General features: G+C 53.9%; 2 protein-coding genes across 10 annotated transcripts in view; one reads left to right on the forward strand and one right to left on the reverse strand.

Annotated features, from left to right (window-relative positions):
* SAMD11 (sterile alpha motif domain containing 11) overlaps nt 1-2,095 on the forward strand; it is a 78,878-nt gene extending 76,783 nt beyond the window's left edge. For 4 of the 6 annotated variants that reach the window (XM_071449379.1, XM_071449381.1, XM_071449380.1 and 1 more), the window contains exon 14: nt 189-425. In XM_071449379.1, the coding sequence (XP_071305480.1) occupies nt 189-425 (237 nt within the window). Of the gene's footprint in view, nt 1-188; nt 1,219-1,537 lie in introns of those variants that run through there. The other 2 variants (XM_071449377.1, XM_071449378.1) reach the window with 2 other exon arrangements.
* On the reverse strand, nt 989-25,365 carry NOC2L (NOC2 like nucleolar associated transcriptional repressor). Of its 4 annotated transcripts, none has more exons than XM_071449387.1 (19): nt 25,252-25,365; nt 24,944-25,126; nt 24,402-24,570; nt 23,882-24,001; nt 23,024-23,141; nt 22,594-22,684; nt 22,283-22,361; nt 20,684-20,794; nt 19,648-19,761; nt 17,896-18,084; nt 15,610-15,749; nt 13,630-13,741; nt 11,339-11,452; nt 11,084-11,185; nt 8,183-8,326; nt 7,347-7,460; nt 4,647-4,782; nt 3,467-3,601; nt 989-2,997 (listed from the first exon to the last, which is right to left on the reverse strand). In XM_071449387.1, exons 1-19 carry the CDS (start codon nt 25,347-25,349, stop codon nt 2,861-2,863), a joined length of 2,406 nt encoding a protein of 801 aa, XP_071305488.1. In that variant the 5' UTR covers nt 25,350-25,365; the 3' UTR covers nt 989-2,860. The 4 variants fall into 4 exon arrangements, with proteins under 4 accessions (XP_071305488.1, XP_071305487.1, XP_071305486.1 ...); XM_071449386.1 differs by having other exon boundaries at nt 989-3,000; XM_071449385.1 differs by having other exon boundaries at nt 24,402-24,573.
* Between the last annotated feature and the right edge of the window lie 146 nt (nt 25,366-25,511).

The following is a 25,511-nucleotide window of genomic DNA, read 5'->3' on the forward strand; positions in this document are numbered from 1 at the left end:
CAGGGTGCTCCAAGCCCTGTCCAGGCTGGCTTTGAACACATACAGGGATGGGAGAACGTCTCTGGCAGCAGCCCTGGGGACTGAGCCCAGAGCTGGCGTTCTGCACAACCCCTGGGGTATTCCTGGCCCCCATTTCCCCGTGCTGCCCTCGGCCATCCCTCAGCTGTGTTTTCCCGTTTTTCCCGCAGGTGGCCAAGCGGCTGGGCCGGGTGCTGTACATGGCCGGGTTCCCGCTGGCGCTGCCGCTGCAGCCGCCGGGGCTGCGGCCCCCGGAGCGAGAGGCGGCCCCGGGCGAGCTCCGCCCGGCCTCCACCGGCAGCGTGGCCTCGCCCTTCGGCAGCGCCGTCCCGCCCAGCCGGGGCTCCCCGAAGCAGGAGAACGGGAACCCCGCCCTGCTCAGCGACACCACCAAACCCCCGTCCTAACGGGGCCGGGAGCCAGCCCCGCACCACAGGAAGGTTCTCGTTTTGGGTTGGTTTTTTTTTTTTTTATTTTGGATGCGTTTGCTTTTTTTAATTTGTTTGGGGAAAATAAAAGAAAAACCACGGAGATTTCTGAACTGTCAAAAAAAAAAAAAAAAGATTGAAAGGGAAGGAAGGAAAATGATCCAAAGATGTTGGCGTGGGACGACGCCAAGTGAAGAGAAGGATGCTGGAGGATGGAGGCAGCATTCCTGTTCCCTGCCAGTGCTCAGTGGAGCTGGAGAGCCCTGCACAGGAAGCATGGCCAGGCTGCTCTCTGCCTTCAGGACCTGCGGGCTGTGCCTCCACACGGAGGGGAAGGGGCTCTGCTGCTCCCGCCGGTACCTCGAGCAAAAATCCCATCCCAGGCACCCCAGCCAAGCTCTCCTCCTCCTCCCTGCAAACTGGGCTCACTTCCTCATTCAGGTGTTCTATGCATCTCTAGCAACTTTGAAAACAATACCAAAGACAGACAAAAGGGATAAAAAGACAAAAAAAAAAAAAGGACAAAAAAAAAAGACACAAGGCAAGTTCCCGTCCATGTTTACTTAGTGCGGATGGTACAGAGCCAGCCTGGCCTGGCACAGGGGCCTGGCAGTGCCCCCGAGGGGCTGTGCCCGTGCCCAGCCCTGCAGGGCTGCATTTATTGCCCCGTGGGATGTGTGGTTCCAAGAGCAGCAGGTGCTCCGGGGGAGAGGAGGCTGCCCCAGGCTCCTCCTGCAGCTCAGGGGGGTTTGTTTGCAGCCTTGCTCCAGAGGTGGCTGAGTGAGTGCACATCTGGCTGCTTGCTCCAGAGGTGGCTGAGTGCACATCTGGCTGCTTGCTCCAGAGGTGGATCAGTGCACATCTGGCTGCTTGCTCCAGAGGTGGCTGAGTGCACATCTGGCTGCTTGCTCCAGAGGTGGATCAGTGCACATCTGGCTGCTTGCTCCAGAGGTGGATCAGTGCACATCTGGCTGCTTGCTCCAGAGGTGGATCAGTGCACATCTGGCTGCTTGCTCCAGAGGAGGCTGAGTGCACATCTGGCTGCTTGCTCCAGAGGTGGAGGAGTGCACATCTGGCTGCTTGCTCCAGAGGTGGATGAGTGCACATCTGGCTGCTTGCTCCAGAGGTGGATCAGTGCACATCTGGCTGCTTGCTCCAGAGGTGGATCAGTGCACATCTGGCTGCTTGCTCCAGAGGTGGATGAGTGCACATCTGGCTGCTTGCTCCAGAGGTGGATGAGTGCACATCTGGCTGCTGAGCACCACCAGACAGAGCCCTGGGCCCCCAGCCCTGGCTGCAGGGGAGGGGGCCAGGCTGAAGCAATGGGCAGAGTTTTTACTACTGTGAATGAGCTGGGAACTCCTGGGGGTGACCTCCTGTGACTTGTACAGTTGTGAGCAACAATCACATGTGGTACTTTTCTGTCTCTCTCTCCTCCCTCCCCCATCCCCTTTTTATTTTTGGGTTTGTTTTTTGTTTAAACGTTGCACGTGCTGCCGTTTTTCTTACAGAATAGCTTTGGTGGTACTTTAGCTTCTTTATATTGTAAAAAAAGGAAAAAAAAATTCATTATCCATCACATCACAATAAAAATGCTTTCCAGCAATCAATTTAAATAAAAAAGAAAAACCCTTAATTTACAGATGGTACCTGGCTTTACCCAAGCAGTCTCTGTCCTTCCTTTCCTGCCACATTCCTGCCTGGAATCCCACCCAGGCTTGGTTCCCAGCTGGCAGAAGGCAGCCAAGTTAGAGCCAGGACAAAAAGGGAATTCCTTCCTCTTTGGGAAGAACAGGTAAGTTAAAATCTTTGCCAAAGTGAAAATGTTTTCTTTATAGTTTAGGTGGTGCAGTTCTCAACTGGGCAGTGTTTCCTACATTATCAATTTTGCCTTTCCTTATTCCTTCATGGCTGCACGTCCCTAACCCAAGAAACATTAATTTAAAGTTTCCTTCTGCAGCACACTTGGGGCAGCTTGAACTGATCAAGGCTTCCAGGGAAGCTGCAAAGCTCTGGCAGAGTCTCTGCAGTCCTTAAGGCACTCTGGGCCCCAGGGAGGGTTTGGTGATGGCCCCAGAGCTAAATCTGGGGTGGCTGCTGGGGCAGAGAGGGGGAGCCTTGGACAGAACCTGCCCTTGCTCAGCCCACTCAGCAGGAGCTGGAAGTGAACCCTGTGCTATTGAGATTAGCAGATTTGAATGAGTTTTTATTCCCCCTGCTGAGCAGTTTGTACTGGCCTTGACTTGGCCTCGGGTTTTATTGGTACCAAAAGCAGAACTGGTAGAAAAAGCTGGAGAAGTCCAAGTTGAGTTGCAAAGTCCAAGTTGTGGACCTGGGGCTGGTCCCACCTGTGCTCCTGGCTCTGGCAGCAGCTCCAGGTGCTGCAGGGCTCAGGCTGGGCAGGGCTGGGGTGCTCAGTCCTCATCAGAAAACTCCAGGTCCTGCACGAGGTCGTCCCCTCCCTGTGCCAGCTGCTGCAGGTCCGAGCGGGACAGGCCCCGGGGGCAGCTCCTGCTCTGCTGGGCATCCTGGGCTCCTTCCCTGCCTTCCTCTGCTGGGGAGAGGGACAGGGTCAGCAATCCTGGCTGCCAGGGCAGGCACTCATTAATGCCAGGCACTGATTAATGCCAGGCACTGATTAATGCCAGGCACTCATTAATGCATCCCGGGCAGCCCTGCAGGGCTGGGCACAGCAGCAATGCCAGAGGGGGCACAGGAGCCCAAAGTGCCCCCCTGGGGCAGGAACAGGGGCCCAAAGTGCCCCCCCTGGGGCAGAAACAGGAGCCCAAAGTGCCCCAGGAACAGGAGCCCAAAGTGTCCCCCTGGGGCAGAAACAGGGGCCCAAAGTGCCCCACTGGGACAGGAACAGCAGCCCAAAGTGCCCCATTGGGGCAGAAACAGGAGCCCAAAGTGCCCCACTGGGGCTGGAACAGGGGCCCCAAAGTGCCCCCCACTGGTGCAGGAACAGGAGCCCCAGTGCTCCACCACTGCCCTGGTGCTGTCAGGAATTGCCCACTCACCCTCTGACTCGCTGTCCTCCTCCAGTTCTTCCTCCTCGTCCTCCTCCACTTCGTAATTTCCTTCTTCATCATCATCCTCCTCCCCAAACTCCTTGCTGCTGGCTTCTGAGCTGTCATCGGAGGCTCTGCCCTTCCCTGCAGGGGTGTCAGGGTGTGAGTGGAACATGAGCTCAGCAGTGCCAGACTCACTCCAGGGGAGATTTCTCCTCATTTCTCACTGATATCCCCCCAAAGCCACTTCCCTTTGCTGCAGGGGCCCAGCACCTCTTCCTGAGCCATTCCTAATTCCCAGCTTTCCCTTTCTGCCAGAAATCCAGCTGGAAAACACAGGAGAGCAGGAGCCTCCCCAGCTGCTGCTTCTTTCCTGCTCAGAGATTCCCAGACTGGATTTTCTCCCCTCTTCAGCCCTTGCAGAGAGCCCAGCCTGGGATCCTTTCCTGCCTGACAAACATTTCCCATTCCAGGGGAAGCCCACCCTGATCTGCTGGGATTCCCAGCATCCAGGACCTTTCCTGTGCCCTGGGGGACTCTGGGGGTGTGATCCTGCTGGAATTCCTGCCCAGCAGCAGCATCTCCCCTGGATCCACAGCACCAACAGGGAGCTGCAGATTCCCCTCCCTTCCTGCCTCACCCACCCAGGACATCCCAAACATCCCAAGCCCCAGAGGAACTCCCAGGTTTATCCCAAACTCTGTGCTCAACTTCCCAGGCAGGCTGCACAATTTACTGTGGCCCTCTCGTGGTCACAGCCCAGGTGACATCAGCCCCTGCTCTCCGGGATTTCGGGGCATCAGTCAGGATAAAATGAATAATAAAATAAAATCAATAAATCACAAGTGCAGCAAGGACAGGACCAAAGGTCCCCGTGCTGGTGGGAGCCCCTGCCATGCACAGAACCTGCTCAGGGAATGTGGACAAGGAAAAAGGAGCTGTGGACAGGGAAAAGGGGACTGTGGATAAGGAAAATGGGACTGTGGACAGGGAAAAGGGGACTGTGGATAAGGAAAATGGGACTGTAGACAGGGAAAAGGGGATTGTAGATAAGGAAAAGGGGACTGTGGACAAGGAAAATGGGACTGTGGACAGGGAAAAGGGGACTGTGGACAAGGAAACTGGAATTGTGGACAGGGAAAAGGGGACTGTGGACAAGGAGAAGGCAATCCCAGCCCCAGCCCTGTACCTTTCACAGAGAATCCACCATTCTCCTCCTCAGAGTCACTGTCCAGCTCAAAGAGATCCTTGAATTCCTTCTTATCCTCCTCCTTCCTCTCATCTGGCCTCCTGCGTTTGATTTCTGGGAAGTTCAAGTCTTCAAGCTGGAAAGAAAACAAACCCCAGAGTAAGAGCAGCCCTCATCTGTGCTTCTGGATGCCAAAGGCTGTGGTTAAAGGCAGGAACTTGGCTCTGCCCAGCCTGCCCAGAGCAGCTGGGGCTGTCTGCTGCCAGCCACAGATCTGTGAGGGCTCCCAGGGGCGAGGGAGGCACGCAGAGCTCTGCTGCTGCATTGATCCTGCCCTAATAAACTGCTCTTGCTCATGGACCATGCAGGGCTGGCAGCCCAGCAGGGGTGAGGATGAGGATGAGGATGGGGATACCCACGGGGGAGCTCTGCAGCTGGGCTGGGCACCTCTGGAGCAGCAGATCCTGAGCCACTCCCTGGTTTTGGGGCAGATTTCAGCGTTTCAGGTGCTGAGGATGCTCAAGGGCTGCAGGCAGCCCCTGCCCTGATGGAGATCAATGGGCCAAGAGCCCCTGGAGCAGGCAGCCAATATCGATGCCATTAAAGTGCCCTCAATTGACACCACCTGAGTGCTCTTTACACCTCTCCGGAGGGGGATTAGGGGGAGGATTTGCTCGCCAGGGCTCAGGCCAGCAGGGCAAAGATAATCAGAATGCAAATGAAATCCCAAGCGCTCTCTGAGCTCAGCTGCCCCTGCCCTGCCTGGCTGCACTCCCCTCCTGGGAGCACTGGGGCTCAGCACACATCAGGCCCTGCTTGGAAACACCCAGCACTCACCTGCTGCCCTGCCACCCCTCAGAGCACCCCAAAACCCCTCCAGCAGCCAGGAACAGCCTGAGTGGGAAAGCAGGGACACACGGGCAGGATGGGACTGGGGAGCAGGAGGTGGAGCTGTGGGTCTGCTCCTGCAGCCAATTCCAGCAATTTCCCCCAGCCTGTTCAGGGTTATGGTCCCCAGCTGGGCCATATTGATCCTGGAGCTGAGCACTGCCCAGCAGGGATGGGAACAAATCACCCTCCACCATTGCAGGGGCCTCATTTTAAATCATCATCATCATCATCATCTTCCCACTGCTCTTCCTGCCTCAGGGGGAGAGGCCTCTGCTCCTCCCTGTCTGTGCTGGGGAGCAGCTCAGGGCTGGCTTTAAAACCCAGCCCAGAGGTGCCAGGGCAGAGATTTGGGAAGCAAAATGGACAGGGGCACTGCCAAGCTGCTGCCCCATGGCTGGCACCCACCCCGGGCTGGGCAGAGGGTCCCAGAGTGGTTTGGGTGGGAAAGGACCCCATGGGCAGGGACCCCTCCCTCTGCCCAGAGCCCCTGCCAGGGACCCCTCCCACTGCCCAGAGCCCCTGCCAGGGACCCCTCCCTCTGCCCAGAGCCCCTGCCAGGGCCCCCTCCCACTGCCCAGAGCCCCTGCCAGCCTGGCTGTGCTCCAGCCCCACCTGGGGTGAAAGCATTTTCCATCATTTCCATCATTTCCATCATTTCCATCATTCCCAGGGCACAAGGGAGGCTCCTGTCCTGGCAGCAGGGGTTTGGTAGCTGGGCTCCCACATTCCCACAGGGAAAAATCCCCATTTCCAAAGGCAGCTCTGGGTGACACCAGCACAAGCTGAGCACATCAAGCAGGGCCTGGTGCTGGCTGAGCTGTGCCACCTCCCCCCTCTGAGACCCCTCAAAATGAAATAAACCCCAACGTGCTGTGGAGTGGCCCCCAAGGACTGAGATTTGCACTGGCACAGCCCCTGTGCCCATCACACACAGGCACTAATTTGCTAATTTGGGGGCCAGCCTGTTAATCCCCGGCCAGAGGACTCCTATCTGCAGGGTCTCACCAAGCTGATTAGTCCCCATGCCATTAAAAACCATTGGGAAAAGCAAATGGAATGGGCAGGAAGGGTCAGAGCTGTTGTCTGAGGCAAGCTGCAGCTCCCAGCCAGGCTGGCTTTCTTTCTTCCCGTTATTGCCTTTTTCCCCCAATGGCTGCTAATGGGACATGGATTTTCCCAGCCCTAATGGGCCTCATGGTGTTCCCTCTCCTGCTGGGGCTCACAAAGCTGCATCATTAAAGCCACCAGTCCCCACCGAGCCACACAACAGCCCCACACAACAGCCCCATTCACCAGCAGAGCTGCAGGGCAGCCTGCAGGACAGCAAACCCCAAATCTGCCTCTCTGAACAGAGAAAAACCCAAATCTGCCTCTCTGAACACAGCAAACCCCAAATCTGCCTCTCTGAATATACCAAACCCCAAATCTGCCTCTCTCTGAACAGAGAAAAACCCCAATCTGCAGAGAGCTGCTCCAGCAGCAGGGCAATGTCCCACCACAGCAGCAGGGCCAGTGTAGGGCAGGAACTTGGCCCCACTCTGGGCTGTCCCCCTGTCCCCATTCCCTGCTGTTCCCCGTCCCCATTCCCTGCTGTCCCCCTGTCCCCATTCCCTGGCTGTCCCCATTCCCTGCCTGTCCCCATTCCCTGCCTGTCCCCATTCCCTGGCTGTCCCCCTGTCCCCATTCCCTGTCCCCATTCCCTGGCTGTCCCCATTCCCTGGCTGTCCCTGTCCCCATTCCCTGGCTGTCCCTGTCCCCAGGCCGTGGCTCTGCTGTCCCCAGGGCTCACACCCAGGCTTTGCTGCTCACCCTTTCCTTGCCACTGATCTCCAGCTGGATCTCCTTCTCCCTCAGCTTCTTCCACTGCCTGTAATACCTGCTCAGGGGGGTCCCCTCCTCCTTCAGCTGCTTCTCCCACTGCTCCTGTGGAGAAAGGGACACACATTCCAAGGGTTTCCAGGCGCTTTCCAACCAGCACAGGCAGCCAAGGCACCAGGTGAGGACCCTTTCCCAAACCCCTGTTCCCAGCCCCTGGGCCCTGTGGGGGCCAGCAGGACTCAGTGGATCTGTGAATTCTGCCTCAGTTACTGAACAGCTGCTGGGTCAGGAGTGTGGCACTGGGAACTGTCCCCAGGCCAGGCAGAGCAGGGACACAGAGGGAGCCAAAGCTGAAGTGGAAAAGTGTCTGTGCTGTGTCCCCAGGCTGTCCCCACGTCTGTCCCCGTGTCCCCATGTCTGTCCCATACTGTCCCCACATCTGTCCCATGTCCCTATGTCTGTCCCCATGTCTGTCCCCGTGTCCCCATGTCTGTCCCATGCCCCCATGTCTGTCCCATGTCCCCATGTCTGTCCCCACATCCGTCCCCGTGTCCCCATGTCTGTCCCATGCCCCCATGTCTGTCCCCATGTCTGTCCCCGTGTCCCCATGTCTGTCCCCATGTCTGTCCCTGTGTCCCCATGTCTGTCCCATGTCTGTCCCATGTCTGTCCCCATGTCCCCATGTCTGTCCCTGTGTCCCCATGTCTGTCCCATGTCTGTCCCATGTCTGTCCCCATGTCCCCATGTCTGTCCCTGTGTCCCCATGTCTGTCCCATGTCCCCATGTCTGTCCCCTGTCCCCAGGCTGTCCCCTGTCCCCATGCTCACCACAGCAGCCGTGCTGGCCACCCCAAAGGTCACTCTCTGCCTCCTGCTGCAGATGTGGGCTGAGTTCTCCTGCAGCTTCTCCAGCAGCTGCCTCATGGGCCTGCAGTAGTTGGCCACCTTGCACTCCTTCAGGAAGGATTTCAGCTGCAAGAGGAAAGGGAGGGGAAGAACACAAGCCCTGGGAGGGAGCCTGGTCCCTCTCCCTCCAGCACATCCCAGCTGCCATCACAGCACCAGCTCAGAAAAAATGGGAATTCAGAGCTTCCCTGCCTCCCCCAAAGCACAAAGAAACCACCAGCACAACAATTCCTCTGCTGCTGAAGCCTGTCCTGCCCTCGCCCCCCTTTCTAAAATATTTATTTTTCATGGGTGCTGCATATTTATCTCCACTGAGAGGTGCATTTGTCACTGGGTTTATCTCACTTGATCCCCCAGCTGCAGCCCCAGATCCATTCCATCCCCTGCCACCTCCATTATCATTTTTCTTGCCTTGCACGAGTGTCACCAGAGATCCTGCAGCATCCTGGGCTCGGGCAGTGCAGGCTGGAGCTGGGTGCTCCAAACACAGCCCCTGCTCCATCCCTGCTCCCCTCACAGTCCCACCCCTGGCTGCCACTGAAATCAATGAGACCTGATGAGATCTCAGCCCTGGGTGGAGAGGCAGGGACACAGCCAGGGGAGTAAAAGAGGGTAAAGGACAGAGAGGGGAAACTCAGGGTCTGTGTGTGCTTTTCCCTGCTCTGGCAATTGGAACAATGGGATCCCAGCAGAGTGAGAGCACCCAGAACACCAACGTGTGCCTGTGGAAATGCAGGGAGGGCTCCCACCCCAGCCCTGTCATTACTGGGGCTGCTTCTGTCCCACTGCCAGCCTGAAACAGCACAGAGCAAAACCCCAGCTGCTCTTACTGGAAATGCTGCAGGGCAGCCAAACCCTGCCCAGCTCCCTGGGAGCAGCAGGGACATTCCCTGGGGACAGGGAAGGGAAGGGAAGGGAAGGGAAGGGAAGGGAAGGGAAGGGAAGGGAAGGGAAGGGAAGGGAAGGGAAGGGAAGGGAAGGGAAGGGAAGGGAAGGGAAGGGAAGGGAAGGGAAGGGAAGGGAAGGGAAGGGAAGGGAAGGGAAGGGAAGGGAAGGGAAGGGCAGCACCTCCTGCCCTTCTGGCTCCTGCCAGCTCCTCCCTCAGCGCCAGCTTTGCCCCTCCAAGCTCCCACTGCTGCTCTGTGCTGCCTGCCAGGGCTCTGGGCAGGGAAGGGGCTCTTCCCCCCAGCCCCTGCAGGCAGAGCCCACCACGGGTCAGCCCTGGGGCAGCAGCAGCAGCAGCAGCAGCTCTGAAGTGCCTCCCATCCCCACTGGCTCTCCTTTCATCTGCCAGGGCTTCCTGCCTTGCAGGCAGAGAGTTTGGGAAGCTGAGGCTGGGAAGCTCAGCCCAGCTTCCCCAGAGCAGGAGGAGGAGGAAGAGGAGGAGGAGGGACACAGCCCCTGCAGCTGGAGCAGCCCAGCAGGGAGGGAGGGAGGGAGGGAGGCTGGGCACACATGGATGGAAGCAGGGCAGGGCTGGAAGCTCTCCAGGGGAAAATCCCCTCCCCAGGCAGCTCTTGGGAGCCAAGGGCAGCCCCAGCCTGGCAGAGAGCTCGGGGCTGTGGGCAGAGCAGCCAGGCAGCAATGCAGCAATGCAGCAATGCAGCCATGGCCTGCACAGCTCCTGGCAGCAATGCAGCAATGCAGCCATGGCCTGCACAGCTCCTGCTGCAGCCAAACCCAGCTCCCAGGGCTGCCAACAGGGGGGACAGGGACAGCCACAGGCTCAGGAGCTGCTCTGGCTGCTCACACAGGGGCTGCCAGCCCCCAGCAGCCAAGGCAGCCCCTGTGCCAGCCCGGGGCACGCAGCCAAGAGCCTGGCAGATGCCAGCCCCTGGCAGGGACACGGAGCTCTGCTTCCCAAAGAGCCTGTGGGGCACAGCCAGGGCTCCAGGGACACCCAAACAGCCTGTGGGGCACAGCCAGGGCTCTATGGACACCCCAAAGAGCCTGTGGGGCACAGCCAGGGCTCCAGGGACACCCAAACAGCCTGTGGGGCACAGCCAGGGCTCTATGGACACCCCAAAGAGCCTGTGGGGCACAGCCAGGGCTCCAGGGACACCCCAAAGGAAGGAAAGACCAGGAGGAAAGACTGGGAGGAAAGACTGGGAAGATTGGGAAGGGAAGACTGGGAGGGAAGATTGGGAGGGAAGATTGGCAGGGAAGATTGGGAGAGAAGATTGGGAAGGAAGATTGGGAGGGAAGATTGGGAGGGAAGACTGGCAGGGAAGACTGGCAGGGAAGATTGGCAGGGAAGATTGGGAGAGAAGATTGGGAAGGAAGATTGGGAGGGAAGATTGGGAGGGAAGACTGGGAGGGAAGACTGGCAGGGAAGACTGGCAGGGAAGATTGGGAGAGAAGATTGGGAAGGAAGATTGGGAGGGAAGATTGGGAGGGAAGACTGGCAGGGAAGACTGGCAGAGAAGATTGCCATCTTGTGGACAGCACCTCAGGGAGGCTGAGCACAAGGAAAAGCTGGGGCTCAAGCACAGGTTCTGCTCCCAGAGCCCACAGCAACAGCTGTGAATGCCCAAGAACTCGGCTGAGTTCACCATCCCAGCCCCATCCCAGGGCAGTTCTGCAGCCTCTGCTGCACTTGGGCTCCCAGCAGATGCAAACTGCAGAGCACCTTCCCCTCCCCTCCAGCCTAACTGGATGTGATGCCTCTGTCCCTCCCCAAAACACAAATTCAAATTCAAATCAAGAAGAGGTAAATGGGTCTCCCCTCATCCTGAGGGCCCTCCTGAGGTCACTGTTAGTTTAAATTACTTCATCCCACCCTGGGCACATTCACAGCACCCCCAGAAGTGCCTGCCCCCTTACCTGGATGACAGTGGGCAGAACCAGCTCTGGGAAGCCAATGCTGTGGGCTTGGCCATGGAGGTACTCCAGCAACAGGTCATAGAGCTGGTCAATGAGCCCATCCTGAGCAGGAGAAACACAAATCAAGGGACTGGGTACGACCCAAACCCACAGAACTCCTACAGCACCCAAAGCCAGCCTGGGAGAGGCTGTGCAGCCCTGGGGACAGGGACATGGAGCACAGTCCCTGTCACAGGGAGCCCAGCTCCCACTCACCCTGAAGGCCTTTTCCTGCAGGTTGGCATTGGAGAGCTTCAGGATCACAGCAAAGTTGATGGGCTTGGAACTCATCCGTCCTGGCTTCTTGTTGAAATCCACTTGTTGGAAAACCTGGAAGAGAAAAAAATAAAATAAAAAAAAAAGAGTTTCAAGGTGATCACAGCACAAAGCAACCAGCACACAACTGAGCCAAGGGCAGGCAGGTGGTGGCAGAGCCAAGAAAACAACCCAGGAACCCCAATTCTGATCACTGCCCCACAGCTCTCCCAAACAGCCCAGGCAGGGACAGGGGGGGAGCAAACAAAGCCCCCCCTGAGGCTGTGGAGCCCTGGCTGTGCAAGGTGCTGAGCTGTGAAGAGGAAGCCAACACAAGCAAGGGCACAGGAAGCTGAGCTTTGCTCCTCAGCCCCAGCTTTCTCACGATCAGAGGCTGCACCCCAGAGCTGGAGCAGGGTCTGGAGCCATCCCTGAGGTGAGAAGAGTTCCAAAGCAATCCTAGGTGATGTTCACACCAAATTCACTATTGTCACTGCAATCACTGTCCCAGGGACACCTGGTCCAACCACTGGCTCTGAGGCAGGTCCCTTGTGGCCATCAAGGGAGGCTTCAATGTCATTTAAACATTACCAAGCCACCAACTGATGACACCTGATGGCACCCAGAGAGGGGTGAGCAGCACCTCCTGCTCACCCAGGCCCTGCAGCAGCCCCAGCTCCTCTCCCCAGTGCCCAAACACTTTGGGATTGCCCTCCAGGGCAGGACATCATTTCTGTTCCCTGTGTGCAGCAGCAGATCCATCAGCAGCCCCTGTGGCGGGGATGCAGCCCAGGGGAGGCTGGAGAGGAGGGAGAGGCTGCTCAGATCACAGCAGTGCCCCCAGGCCACAGGAGCAGGAGGCTGCTATTGATTTCTGACATTTTATTTGTCAATCCAGGTTCTTTGGAAGGGAGGGACAAGAGTGCAAACAAAGAGCCCTCGCCTGGGGGATCGATGCCACAACCTCGTTATGCACAGCTATTTCTGTGGCCCAAACAGAGCTATTGATCCCCCAGGGCAGACTCTGGGGCTCCCTGGCACCCTCCCAGGCCCCCAGGCAGGCAGGGAAGGGCAGCCAGAGGCTCTGGCAGGGGCCCAGGAGGCGGCAGGGAAGGGGGGAAGTGTGGCTCCCACGCTGAGGGCTGGAGCCAGGCTGGGCACAGCCTCACTCATGTCCAGGAATGCCTGGGGAGCCTGGGAGGGGATAATGAGGGACCAGGGGGCCACAAAACCTCACCAGCAAAACCACAGGCAGACAGAGGGAGGGACGGGCAGGAAGGAGAGGGGTCTGGGGATTTCTGGCACTCCCAAGCTCCCGGTTGCCACGTGGGGAGTGGGGAGGGAGCTGGGATGCAGCAGTTCCATGCTCTCAGCTCCCAGGGGCAGAGCAGCTGAGCAGCCCAGCACTGCCAGGCCTGGGCCCAGGAGCCCTCCCTTCCCAAGCTTTTCCATCAGGGTGCAGAATGGCACCACCTGGCTGGGCCTGCACCCACACTGGGGACAAGGTGGCAGGGCCAGAATGCAAAGAGGGGGGGAAGGCTCTGAGTTCTGTCTCTGACAGCACTGAAAAGCAAAAGGAATCCTCCCCTGAGCAGCACGGCCCCAGAGGGGAGATGCCTCTGGCCCAAACCGTGGCTGGCAGGGTTTCAGCCAGGCAGGAGCAGGAGGAAGGAAGCAGGGGAATGGCAGAGCCAGCCAGGCCGGGGAGCAGGAGCATTACAAACATTCCACAGGCTGAGGATGTGGTTTGCAAGGGACCTTTCCAACAACCCCAAACCACAAAAGCCTTTGCTTCAAGGGAACCTGATGAGGAGTGAGGCTGGCTGAGTCAGCCCCTTGTGCCAGCAGTGTGTCCTTCCTCCTCCTCCTCCTCCTCAGTGCCAGCCCCATGCCAAGCTCAAGCCCTCACATGAATCTTCCTAAAGAAGTTTTTTTAATTCTTGAAGTGTTTTTTTCTTCCATTTCTGCTGTCTGCAGTCACAAACCTCTCTGCCCTCAGCACGAGGTGAGCACAGCAGCAGATGGGGCTGGGGAGCTCCTGCAGCTCTGAATTCCCCTGTGCCTGCTCCAGCTCAGCCCCGGGCAGGGCGTGCTGCACCCAGCTGCTGCAGGCACAGCTCCCACACAGCAAACGCTGAATTCCATTTTCTGTTTTCTCAGCAATTCTGGCACTGCCTGCCAGGGATTTCAGGGAATGAGCAAAGTGGGACCCCGGGAGCTGCTGGTGAGGGTTGGGGCAGGGACCAACCCACCTCCAGGATGAAGGGCAGCACGGGGATGAAGGTCCTGGTGCTCTGGGACAGCAGCGTGAGGGCACGGATGCAGTGCATGCGCAGGGGGTAGAACCGAGGCGTTGGCACCAGCCTGGGCAGGACAAACAGACAAAAAATAAATTAAAATATTAAATATTAAATAAAAATAAATTTTAAAATATTAAATAAAAAGAAATAAAAATATATTAAATAGAAAAATAAAATAGTAAATAAAGAGAATAAAAATGTTAAATAAAAAGAAATAAAACCAAATTAAAATAAAAATATCAAATAAAAATATTAAATAAAATAAGAAAAATATTAAATAAAAATAAATTTTATAATATTAAATAAAAAGAAATAAAAAGAAATATATTAAATAGAAAAACAAAATAGTAAATAAAAAGAATAAAAATGTTAAATAAAAAGAAATAAAACCGAATTAAAATAAAAATATCAAATAAAAATATTAAATAAAATAATAAAACTAGTAAATAAAAAGAAGTTTTAAAATATTAAATAAAAAGAAATAAAAATAAATATATTAAATAGAAAGATAAAATAGTAAATAAAAAGAATAAAAATATTAAATAGAAATAAAATAGTAAATAAAAAGAATAAACATATTAAAAAGAAATAAAACCAAATTAAAATAAAAATATCAAATAAAAATATTAAATTAAAAAAAATTAAAATATTAAACAAAAAGAAATAGTAAATAAAAAGAAATTTTGAAATAAGTATGTTAAATAAAAAGAAATTAAAATAAAACCAATAAAAATATGAAATAAACACAGTGGCTGTCCCATGGAGCCACAGCCCCCAGAGCTGCCACTCTGCCTCCTCCACAGCCCAGCCTGGCTCCGAGGGGATGCAGGTGGGATCTGACTCTGTTTTCCCAACGCTGGAATCACAGAATCAGGGAATGGTTTGGGTTGGAAGGGACTTAGAGCTCATCCAGTGCCATGGCAGGGACACCTTGCACGGTCCCAGGCTGCTCCAAGTCCTGTCCAGCCTGGCCTTGGGCCCTGCCAGGGCTGGGACACCACAGCTGCTCTGGGACATCCATTGCAGGCCCTCCCCACCCTTAGGAGGAGGAATTTTTTCCTGCTGTCTCATCTGAAGCCACCCTCTCTCAGTTTGAAGCCATTCCCTGTGTCCTGTCCCTCCATCCTTTGGAAATCCTCTCTCCATCTTCCTTGTAGCTCCTTCAGCTCCTGGAAGGCCACAGTGAGGTCACCCCAAGCCCACCTAGGGGGGTCCCCGAACCTCCAGAGCCTCGCCAGGCAGTACCTGCAGCTCATGGCAAGCTGCTAAACCCTGCTGAGCCTCACCCCATTCCCTGCCCCTGACTGAGAGGGAGGTGCCTGGACCCATCCCAGAGCAGGGGGGTGCCAGGGGGGATGTTTGCATCCTCTTATCTGATCGTTTAAATCTGCTTATCTCCATCACCGTGGGGAGCTCCTCCAGAGCTGGGTTTAAAGCTGAGAATCTGGTTAGCAGAGCTAACAGGATTTGGGAGATCACCAGAGATCCCCAAATTCCCTCAATGCTAATGTTAACAGGCACCTCAGAGCACAAACATTTCATCCATCTCAGCTGATGTGAGGAGGGAATTCTCAACAGACATCCTGGAAATAACAACTGTGTCCCACTTCTTCCAGTCCCAACAAACAGGCACCAAAAATGCAGCTTCTAAATGCATTTACAGAGCTGCAGATGAGGATTTTCTGGATCATTTTCCTTGCAGTTACAAGGATAATCTGCCCAGGTTATTCAGGCTGAGACTTTTCTTATACAAAGAGGAAAGAATAACCCACACCACAGCTCTGTCACCCCCTAAACAGCTGCTCACACACATCTTGGGCTGAAAAACTTCAATTAAAAGCAGCTTTGAGACCATTCATGGCTAAATCCAAATCACAGAACTGTAAAATAACACACCAAAGCAGAGCAAAAAGAATGAGGAATTCCACTCACTTGATACAGCCAATGATGACCTGTGTCAAGGGGTAGATGAGGGGCTCCATGACCTCACTGGGGTGGATGGTGCTGAGAACTCGACACCAGAAGTACAGGCAGTGGATGTACTGCCAGTTGTAGACTGACTGGAAGTTCTCCTGCAGGAAAGGGGGGGAAAATAAAGGCAGAAATGTGAAAATGTGGCATTTGATAGGTGCTCACTCTGCTCCCTGTCCAGGCTCATTTTATCCAGCACACTGCAAAGCCCAGGGAGGAAAAACAACTGGAGCTGCCATTGCCAGGGCAGCAAGTTCACTGGTACCAGCCAGTGCCTCAAGGAAATAAAGGGAATAAATAAAACCAGGCTGCTGTGCTAAGTGGGGCTGCTTTGAGAAGGAAAAGAGTGCCCAGGCTCACAGCAGGCACTGGGATGTGGCCAGGGAGCCCTGAGCTGAGCATGGGAGAAAGGATCAGCTCAGAACTTCTGGGAACCCTGAGCTGAGCATGGAGAAAGGATCAGCACAGAACTTCTGGGGAACCCTGAGCTGAGCACTGTGGAAAGGATCAGCACAGAACTTCTGGGGAATCCTGAGCTGAGCATGGAGAAAGGATCAGCCCAGCACTTTCGGGGAATCCCAAATAATAACAAAAATATGAAAGCCCAGCTGGAGCAGGAGTCCCTGAAGGAAACCACTCCCTCAGTCCTGCAGCTCTGCAGGTATTGCCCAACTGCACCCACAAGGTGCCTCAGCCCCCACTCGTGGCTTTTTCCAGATTTCCAAGGCCCAGCTCATCTCTCCTGCATGGAGCAGCAGGATGCACAGTCCTGAGACAGGCACAGAATGTTCAACTGCAGCCACTGGGCCAAACCTTGCAGCAGGGCCCTGAGCCAAGGCACAGCTGGCCCTGGCAGGGCTGTGCCAGCTCTCCCCAGGTCACTGAGATGCACCAGGAAGATTTTCTCAGCTTCTCCTGCACAGAGCAGACGAGCAATCTGCTCTGGTAATCACCTTCCAGCACCATCCCTGCCCATTCAGACAGGCTTAGTGCTTGCATTTGGACATTTTGGTGGTGCCATTCCCATCTGAAGGGCCACGAGCCCCCCCAGCTGTGAAATCAAATGGATTTACTCCTTGTCTGGGCCACAACTAAGGGTGTAAGGAGCCAGTGCAATCCAATTAGGGGATCTGCAGCCCAGACTTCATTTATCTCTGCTTATTTATCCCCATGTCTGACGGGCCAGGAGATTTAGCTGGGCACCAACCCTGCCCTGTTTGGGGGCAGCTCAACAATTAATCTGTGGGGTCTGTTTTGCTAAACAGGACAAAATCCAGGATTAGCAATCTGACTCAGATTTCCCAGGTCACACTGGAGGTGGCTGAAACCCCAAGCTCTGAGCTGCTTTGCTAAGTCCATTAAATGCCCCAGAATTTGCCAGGCAGCTGCAACACCCCAGGGTGGCCTTGGCAGAGCAGTAAAACCAGCCTAGGGCGAAGGCTGTTCCAGGGAAAAAGCCATGGAGGCAGCCCTGTGGTGGCAGTTTTGTGTTTCCCTTGGGATGCCTTTTGCAGTGTGCCTGGAGCTTGGGGTTTTCTGCTTTAAAAATCCTAACCCTAGGCAGGGAAATCAGCCTAGAGATGGTTGGGGATGGACCCAAGGAAAAAGCCATGGGGGCAGGCCTGTTGTGGCAGTTTTGTGTTTCCCTTGGGATGCCTTTGGCAGCTGCAGTGTGCCTGGAGCTCTGGGCTTTCTGCTTTAAAAATCCTAACCCTAAACATAGGCAGGGAAATCAGCCTAGAGATGGTTAGAGATGGTTCCAAGGAAAGCCATGGGGGCAGCCCTGTTGTGGCAGTTTTGTGTTCCCCTTGGGATGCCTTTTGCAGTGTGCCTGGAGCTCTGGGCCTTCTGCTTTAAAAATCCTAACCATAGGCAGGGAAATCATCTTAGGGTTAGAGACAGTCCCAAGGAAAAAGCCATGGAGGCAACCCTGTTGTGGCAGTTTTGTGTTCCCCTTGGATGCCTTTTGCAGTGTGCCTGGAGCTCTGGGCTTGGTGGTTTTCAGATCCCTAACCAGAGGTGCTTTACCTGCTTGTTTCGTACCAGAGGCTGGTGTACATTATTAATTGATTATTATTAACATGATTAACGTGTGCCATTTGTTCCTCAGCACTAGCAGAGCCTCCCTCAGGCTCCTGCCCTGCCCAGGGTGTGTCCTGCCAAGGCCGTGTAACAAATCCCCCGTTGATGCCTGTGGCTGGGGCCAGCCCCGCTGCAGGTGCCCCAGAGGATGAGGAGGGTGCCCACCTTCCTCCTGAGGGTGATGGCACTGCGCAGGTGGATGGCCAGCTGGCGGATGTAGATGAAGCTGTGCTGGTACGAGCTGGGGCTGTCCAGGGCCAGCATCTCCGTCAGTGTTCTCTGCATGAAGTTGATCATGGGCAGCACGTTGGGAGAGGTGAACCTGGAGTTCTTCACAAAGGCAATGTACATTTGCTGGGAGGGGAAGAGGATGAGTGTCACCTTGGGTTTTTTAAGATTTTCTAAGTTTTCTGATGTTGACATTCATGTAGTGAACTTTCTCACACATTTCCTGTAAATAACTCATTGGTTTTCATTCTTTTATGGAGGAGGAGAGAGTTGATAGACTGTTGGTTCAACCAGTGGCATTTTCTAATCTACTGTCACTTTTAGAAAACTATAAATGTTAGAGTCAGAAAATAAACTGTCCCTTTTTCCCTTCACCTTGAGAACAGTGGTGAGCTTGTGCTCTTTTGTGTCCTATAGTGACAGATGAGAAAGCAGCGTGCAAAGTAAGAGTAAAAAGCATTCTGGGACTCCTCTGCCCCTCCCAGTGTGACCAAACTGTCACTGTGAGCCCAGCTTAGAGATTGATGAGGCACACTCTTCTTCAAGCAGTGAAAGAAATGAACTAATTATAAACTAAGAAGTAAATTAATTATACATATTTAATATATAATTACATAAATAATATAGATATTATTATTTAATATAAATAATAAAGCATTTAATATAAATAATATGTATAAATAATATTTAATATAAATAATAAATACAACTAATTTAATATAAATAATATGTATAAATAATATTTAATATAAACAATAAAGCATTTAATATAAATAATATGTATAAATAATATTTAATATAAATAATAAATATAAAGCATAGCCTGAATTTATAGAGTTTTCTCTAAGTATTGCTCCTCATTCTAATTGGTTGGTAACTAGTTGTTACCTTGTTTGGTTGGTTTCTTCACTAGAGGTGGTTACATGCTTGTATCTCTTTCTAGATATTGTTTGCATTTTTCTTTTAATGATTCAGGACAGTTTTTACAGGTGCTGTTAACAGTTACAGCCTTGGAATTCTTTCTCAGCAGAATAAGCAGATTTTCACTGTTACAGGATTTTATTCTTATGGGAACTCGTCAGGCTAGCTTAGCTAGGTAAGTTCCCATCAGAATACTCAGACTCTCTTACTAAGGCCTAAACTATGCTTTACAAAGCCTTTCCTCTGTAAGGTTCTGCTTACATTTCACACCAAAGCAGGGCTGAAGCGTTGCTCTGATGACAGAAAGGAATAACCCAGCCTGTCCCTTCCCCAGGGGACACAGGAGTGTGTCTGGCTGGGACACGTGCCCAGCACTGCTTGGCAGCAAGGGCACAGGGCTGCAGGAGGGGCTGAACCCTGGGGATGGCTGGGCACAGCTCTCCTGCCCAGGTGCCACTGTGGCAGGCAGGAAAATACACCTGGGGACCCAGCTGAAAGGTGAGAGCAGCTCAGGGGGATGTCAGCACCCAGGGACCTGGGGATGAAGATTCCTCAGAGACCTCCCTGCTCAGTCTCTGTGCCCCCAGCAGGAAGGGCAGCAGTGGGAAGCAGCAATCACCCTGACCTGACAGAATTTCTGCCCTGTTTGGTTTTCTGGAGGCTGCCAGCATCACCTCCAGCACCTGCTCAGCTGCAGCTCAAAGCTCTGAGGTATTTGCACACAACCTGAGGAAGAAAAGGTGCAGGGCTCAGCAAAGCCAGGCTTACCTTGAGCAGGGGGCTGAGGTAAACCTCCTTCTTGTACCTGCAGATCTTGTTCAGCACCAGGAAGGCCAGGACCCTGACTGTCTCCTCCCCTGTGCTCCACAGGGTGATGGTTTGCTGGGACAAAGCACAGAGACAGGTGAGTGAAGGCACAAAGAGCTCCTGGCTGGCCACACACAGACCTGCACCTCCCTCCTTCCCAGCAGAGGTGACACAGAGGTGACACAGAGGTGACAGTGTGCTGTCAGTCAGTCACTGGCAGCCCTTCTGTCCTCACACTCTCACTGGGACACCACACAACAGCCCCAGCTGATGTTCCCATGATCAACAAAGGAACCTGTCCAAAACCAGCACCTCTAAAAAATACACAACTTTTATTTGTGTGGTTAAATACCCATTTGAACTCTCCTGAGTGACTCCATCTGCCCCAGGAGTACCTGGTGCCCCCACAACCAGTGAGCCCAGCTGCAGCAGTGAGGAGCCCAGCACAGCTCCCTGCAGGGCTGGAAAAGCCCCCTCAGAAACACCTGCAGCAGCTGTGAGGTGTGCCAGCCTGCAGCCCTGCATGACTGCAGTCACCCCCACCACCAAAGGCTTCCCTGGCTCCTTGCAGAGCTGCAGTTTGCAGCCAATGCTGCCCTGGGTGTCTCCCACACCTCCTGTGTTGTTGCTCACGCTCAGCAGTTGTGACTGAGCTGCCACAGAAATATTCCACCCCCAGCTCCCCGGGTGGAGAGGCAGCACAGGCATTCCCAGGGCCTGGCAGCAATTCCTCCATCTGGGAGGAGGAAGCAGCTTCCCAAAACACCTCCCTGGGGAGCAGCAGCTACAAACAGAGCCACCCCCACACCCACCTCAGCCTGGCATCACCTGGTGGCACCTGGAGAGAGGCAGGAATCCTCTCCAGGAACAGCAGCAAAGCAAGGGAACCCTACAAGGGACTGCCTGCCAGGGGATGCAGCCCAAACACCACAAATGCTCAGCTGAAAGGGGGGAAAGCACCTCAGATGCCAGTGGCACACCCCAGCTGTGCCCTTACCTTGAGCAGGGCCCGGCACTGCTTGGGGAAGGACAGGTAATAGGGAACTGTGGCGTTCACGTGCTGCAGAACTGCTGCACCCACTGAGGCCTCTGTCAGGCAGGACAGCAGCTGTGGAGGAGAGAAAAGCACCCCCAGTTGGCAGGCAGGGCTGTCACCCTCCCTCCCTCGCCATTCTGCTGGTTCCCACCACTGCTGGGCCAGGAAGGAGCTGACACAAACCTGGACCAGGGCAGGGGCAGGGGGTAAGAGCTGCCCTGCAGGTCCCTCAGCCTGGGAATGGCAGCTCAGGCTGCTGGCCCTGCATGGTGATGGCCCCTGAGCTCACCACACAGCACCTCCCTTGTGGACACTGCACAGTCTCAGTTTATCTGCACTGCAGGACCCCAAAACGGCCCAACTCCCCCTCAGTCTGCACAAGGAAACACCACCTGAGCTGCCTGACAGCACACTGGGTTTCTCCAGGATTTCTGGGTGGGAAGCTGCAATTCTTTGGGTATTTGGGTCAAGTCTCCCTCAAGGAAAGGCTTTGACAAAAGGTGAAGAACCAAATCTCTGTGTGTGCAGCTTGTCCAGCTCAGCTCACTGCAGACAAACCCAGGCTCCAACCTGAAGTCAAGGTGAGCTCCAGGTGACTCTGAGAGCCTCTGCCTGATGCAGTCCCAGCTGCTGGAAGCTGCACAGGCATTTTGTCCACATTTAATTTGCCTCCTCGCTCTGCAAGGATTCTGGACTGAGCAGACTTGGCCAAGGACACCAAAAGGAGAAGATTTTGTTCAGAAATAGTGCCAGAAAACCCACAGTGGTGAAGGCTGGGGCTGAGGGCTCTCAGGAGGCAGCCCAGGAGCAGGGATTGCTCCCAGGGACTGCATTCCCAGCTTTTCCTTGTCTGCAATGTTCTGCTGCTAAAAAAAAAAAAAAAAGAAAGCAAAAAGCTCCCCTGATCCAATTGCTCTTTCTGCTAAGTCATTGTGCCAGCTCCCAGCTGAGGCACAGCAGCTCCTGGGCTGTCACTGCTGGCATCCCTTCCCTCAGCTGCTGAACAATCAGTGTTGGTTTTAATATTCCAATTTGGGGATGCTAACAAAGCAATCTCAAAAAAAAAAAAAAAAAAAATTAAGTGGGGGCAGGAGTTTCCTCCAGAAATAATCCACACATCATCTCTGAAACACCAGAAATTTTGCATGGGTGGGATGGAACATTCTCATAGTCAGAGATTCCTCATGTGAGGTCACCAAGAGAACATCTCAGTGTTTGCCTCAAGTGCAGAGATCACAGCACCAAAAACTGAATTAATGATGCAGAATGCAGGAACACAGACTGCAAACTCCTTTAAAGCCTATTAAATATTAATCTGCCAGACAAATTAAAACAGAGAGAGCTGCCAGAATGTTAATTCAACCTTTCTTTACTGCCTTACCTATTCTGACCCAAGCATCCTCTGAAGCTCCAAATTGCTAATTGGACCAAATCATTCCAAAACAAGCCAGGGAAACAATGAACACCAATCTCAGAGGGGCAAACCCCACCTGCCTCACCCCAAAATAGCCCAGCAAGGCACAGAGTGACCCACAAACAGAAAATGATGATGTTTCTTACTTGTATGGTACAGCCAAGATAAACTTTGATGTCCAGTCGTAGCTTTCCCCAGAGGGGGCTGGTGGAAGGGAGAACCATTCTGGAAAGGAGCAAGAGTTGGGTTTAGCTTTAAAAAAACCTAAATAAATCAGATTTCAGCAACAAAATGAGCAGTGGGATCAATTTCTTGCTTCCTTCTTCCTTGGGGGGAAGAAAAGAAGAGCCCTGTGAGCACTCAGTGCTTGGGAAGAGCTGGCACCCCTCTCCCAGGGCCAAAGGCAGCTCTGGAAATCCCCCCAGCCTTCCTGAACACCCCAACCCCCCAGGCTTACTTGAGCTTGTTCTTGGGGGCTTTGGGGAGCAGCAGCTTGTGCAGGTGGTGGAACAGGTCCCGGATACAGAAGGACACCAGGGCGTTGAACACTGCGTGAAACAAGCCAGGAAAGCGTTTTAAGGGATTTTCCATGCACTCCTGGTTTTCCTCATGGGAAAAGAGGTCCCTGAGGAACTGGAGCCAGTGATTCCCATGGCAGAGCTCCTGCACTTCCTTCTAGAACCCCCAGTCTGCCTGATGTTCCATTTTTTATCAAAGATCAGAAGGCACAGGGGCCACCTCCCCAAGGAAACAGCACCAAACCCCAGCCTTGAAGGAAAAGCTCCCAGAGCAGCAGAGCAAGACCAGCTCCTCAATGCAGGGAAAGGGAGAATTAACTCCTGCCAGGGCTCTTCCCCCCTGCCCCCAGAGGATTTCCCTTCCCTCACCTGCAGTGTCAGTCACCTGGAACTTGCTGGGGTCACCACCACTGTCCCCTTTGGTGGTGGCCACAGCTGCCTTGTAGCCTTGGGTGATCTCATGGAAGAGTTTTGGGGTGAGATTCCTCTGGGGAAAGAAGAGAAGGGGGTGTTGAGGAGGAGAAGCAAGGGAGCTCCTGGAGCTCCTGACTGGGACAGGGGGACTGGAATTCATTGGGAATTTGATGGCAAGAAGGGCTCCATCCTCAGGCATCAGGGCAGGGTTAACAAACTCAGTGACCTCCCCTGAAACAGGCTTCTAATTGCTGAGGCTTGAGAAGGAATTAATCAACAGCAAGCAGCTTCCAGTTTGAGCTTCATCCCCCTCAGCTATTCCACCACTGCTCAATATGGGACTAAGAAAGCTCCTGGAGCTGCCAGAGGGTAAAAAACCCAAATTTGATCATTCTGGCCTCCTCTGAGCCACATTTCTGCAGCTGCTCTCTCATATGGGATGGCAGTACTTGAATTTTACAGCCCAAGGCCAAGCTGAAGGCACAAGAGCTCTGGGGGCTTGGGACATAAATTTTGTACCAGATGAACAAATAAATAAATAAACAAATTTTGTGCCAGATGAACAAACAAACAAATAAATAAATAAATTTTATGCCAGATGGACAAGTAAATAAATTAATAGATTTTGTGCCTGATGAACAAATAAATAAATAAATTTTGTGCCAGATGAACAAACAAATAAATAAATAATTTTTGTGCCAGATAAACAAACAAATAAATAAACTCTGTGCCACATGAACAAATCCCAAGCTGACCCTTTTACAGGCAGGGAGGAGAACCCTCCAGTGCTGTGTGCTCCAAATCCCTGCTCACCCGGGCAGCTTTCTTCCACTCCTCCACCATCTTCAAGCTCACGTGGATGAGGGAAACTTTCTTCTTTTTGACTTTTTCTTGCTCTTCGTCTTCATCATCTTCATCCTCATCACTGGCTACCTAGAGAGACCAGCAGGAGGGACTGAGGAAAGGTTTCTACAAGCCCTGGCTGGCCCCAGCTCTTTTACTGAGCACTGCTGAGGAGGGAGGCAGGCAGGGCTGATTTGTGAGGGCTGCTCCCAGCACTCTGTGCAAAGCAGGAACGGTTCAGATGGGAATAAACACCTGATGGAGTGACAGCCCAGGATATTGGGAACAAATCCTCCCTGTGAGGCTGCCACAGGGAAGCTGGGGCTGCTCCACCCCTGGAAGTGTCCAAGGCCAGGCTGGACAGGGCTTGGAGCAGCCTGGAGTTGGAGCTGGATGAGTTTTAAGGCCCTTTCCATCCCAAATCATTCAGGGCTGGCACTGGAACACAAACACTGCCCATGGAATTGAGGTCTCTGATCCCATCAGGTACCTCCAGGGTGTCAGGGGGTCTGTGCAGAGCCTCCTCCTCCTCTGAGCTGTCTGAGGCATCAAAATCCAGCAGCTTGTGATCATTCTCCTGCAGAAACTTGTAAAACTCGGGGTCTCTGTCCTTCAGCCTGGAGAGCTGATCTTTGTGCTCTGATGCCTTTCCCTTCTTCCTGCTGGGACAGAAGGAATTGTTCATTCACTGCTCAGAGCTCTGCTGAGGCTGTGACAAAAACATTTCGTTAAGGATTAAGAAATCTTGATAGCAAGATATCAGATTGCACTGGGATAGATGGAAACACAGGGAAAAATTATCACAAATCTGTTTCTCAGTTCCTCAGAACTGCTCCAGAGACTGCATCATCTCCCTGGCAATGCCTGACCACCCTTTCCATGGAGAAATTCCTCCTGATGCCCCCCTGAGCCTGCCCTGGGGACACTGAGGCCGTTCCCTGGGAGCAGAGCCCCACCTGGGGCTGTCCCCTCCTGTCAGGGACTTGTGGAAAGCAAAAAAATCTCCTTTTCTCCCGGCTGAGCTCCTCTCACCTGCCCGGCCGCGCCTGCAGCCCCTGGGCCGCCTTCCCGCTCGGCCGCCTCCGCCTCGCAGCGCCGTTAAGGGCCCGGCCGCCTTCCTCCTCCTCCTCCTCCTCCTCCTCCTCCCAGCCTCCGTCATGCTCCGAGTCCGAGCCGGCAGCGAGGAACTCGTCCAGGCTCAGCTCCTCCAGTTTTCTGTGGGGGAGAAAGGAGCGCGTGAGGGGGAAAAGGAGCGTGTGAGGGGGGAAAGGAGCGTGTGAGGGGAAGGCTCATCCCGGCGTGTCCGGGACCCTTCTGGCTCCCTCCGGTGCGGCGCTCACCTCCTCCCGGGGGCCGCCATGTTGCCTCCGCCACGCGGCCGCCGCTTCCGGTCCCGGCGTGTAGCGCGGCCGGGGCGGAGCGATAAAACCACGCCCATGAATATGTAAATTAGCTTATTTTCATGCTTAGCCGCGCCCCATAACATCCCTGGCTCCGCCCCGCTGCGTTGGCCCCGCCCCTCCCGCCGATCCCTCTGTCCTGGGCATTCCCGGGCAGGATGGGGGCCAGCGAAGGAAGGGAAGGGAAAGGATGGGATTGT

This window comes from Agelaius tricolor, unplaced genomic scaffold (assembly GCF_023055355.1).
Source record: "Agelaius tricolor isolate 1412-34295 unplaced genomic scaffold, bAgeTri1.0.p SCAF_28, whole genome shotgun sequence".
In the NCBI taxonomy this organism is placed as follows: domain Eukaryota; kingdom Metazoa; phylum Chordata; class Aves; order Passeriformes; family Icteridae; genus Agelaius; species Agelaius tricolor.

What these genes read in the sequence shown, in the direction of transcription:
- NOC2L (XM_071449384.1), bottom strand. Translation starts at nt 25,349, where the DNA reads ATGGGCGTGGTTTTATCGCTCCGCCCCGGCCGCGCTACACGCCGGGAC. An exon ending in TGCAGGAAAAGGCCTTCAGG is followed by an intron (nt 11,186 to 11,338) that starts GTGAGTGGGAGC and finishes TCTCCTGCTCAG; the next exon opens with GATGGGCTCATTGACCAGCT. An exon ending in TTCTGCCCACTGTCATCCAG is followed by an intron (nt 8,327 to 11,083) that starts GTAAGGGGGCAG and finishes TTCCTCTTGCAG; the next exon opens with CTGAAATCCTTCCTGAAGGA.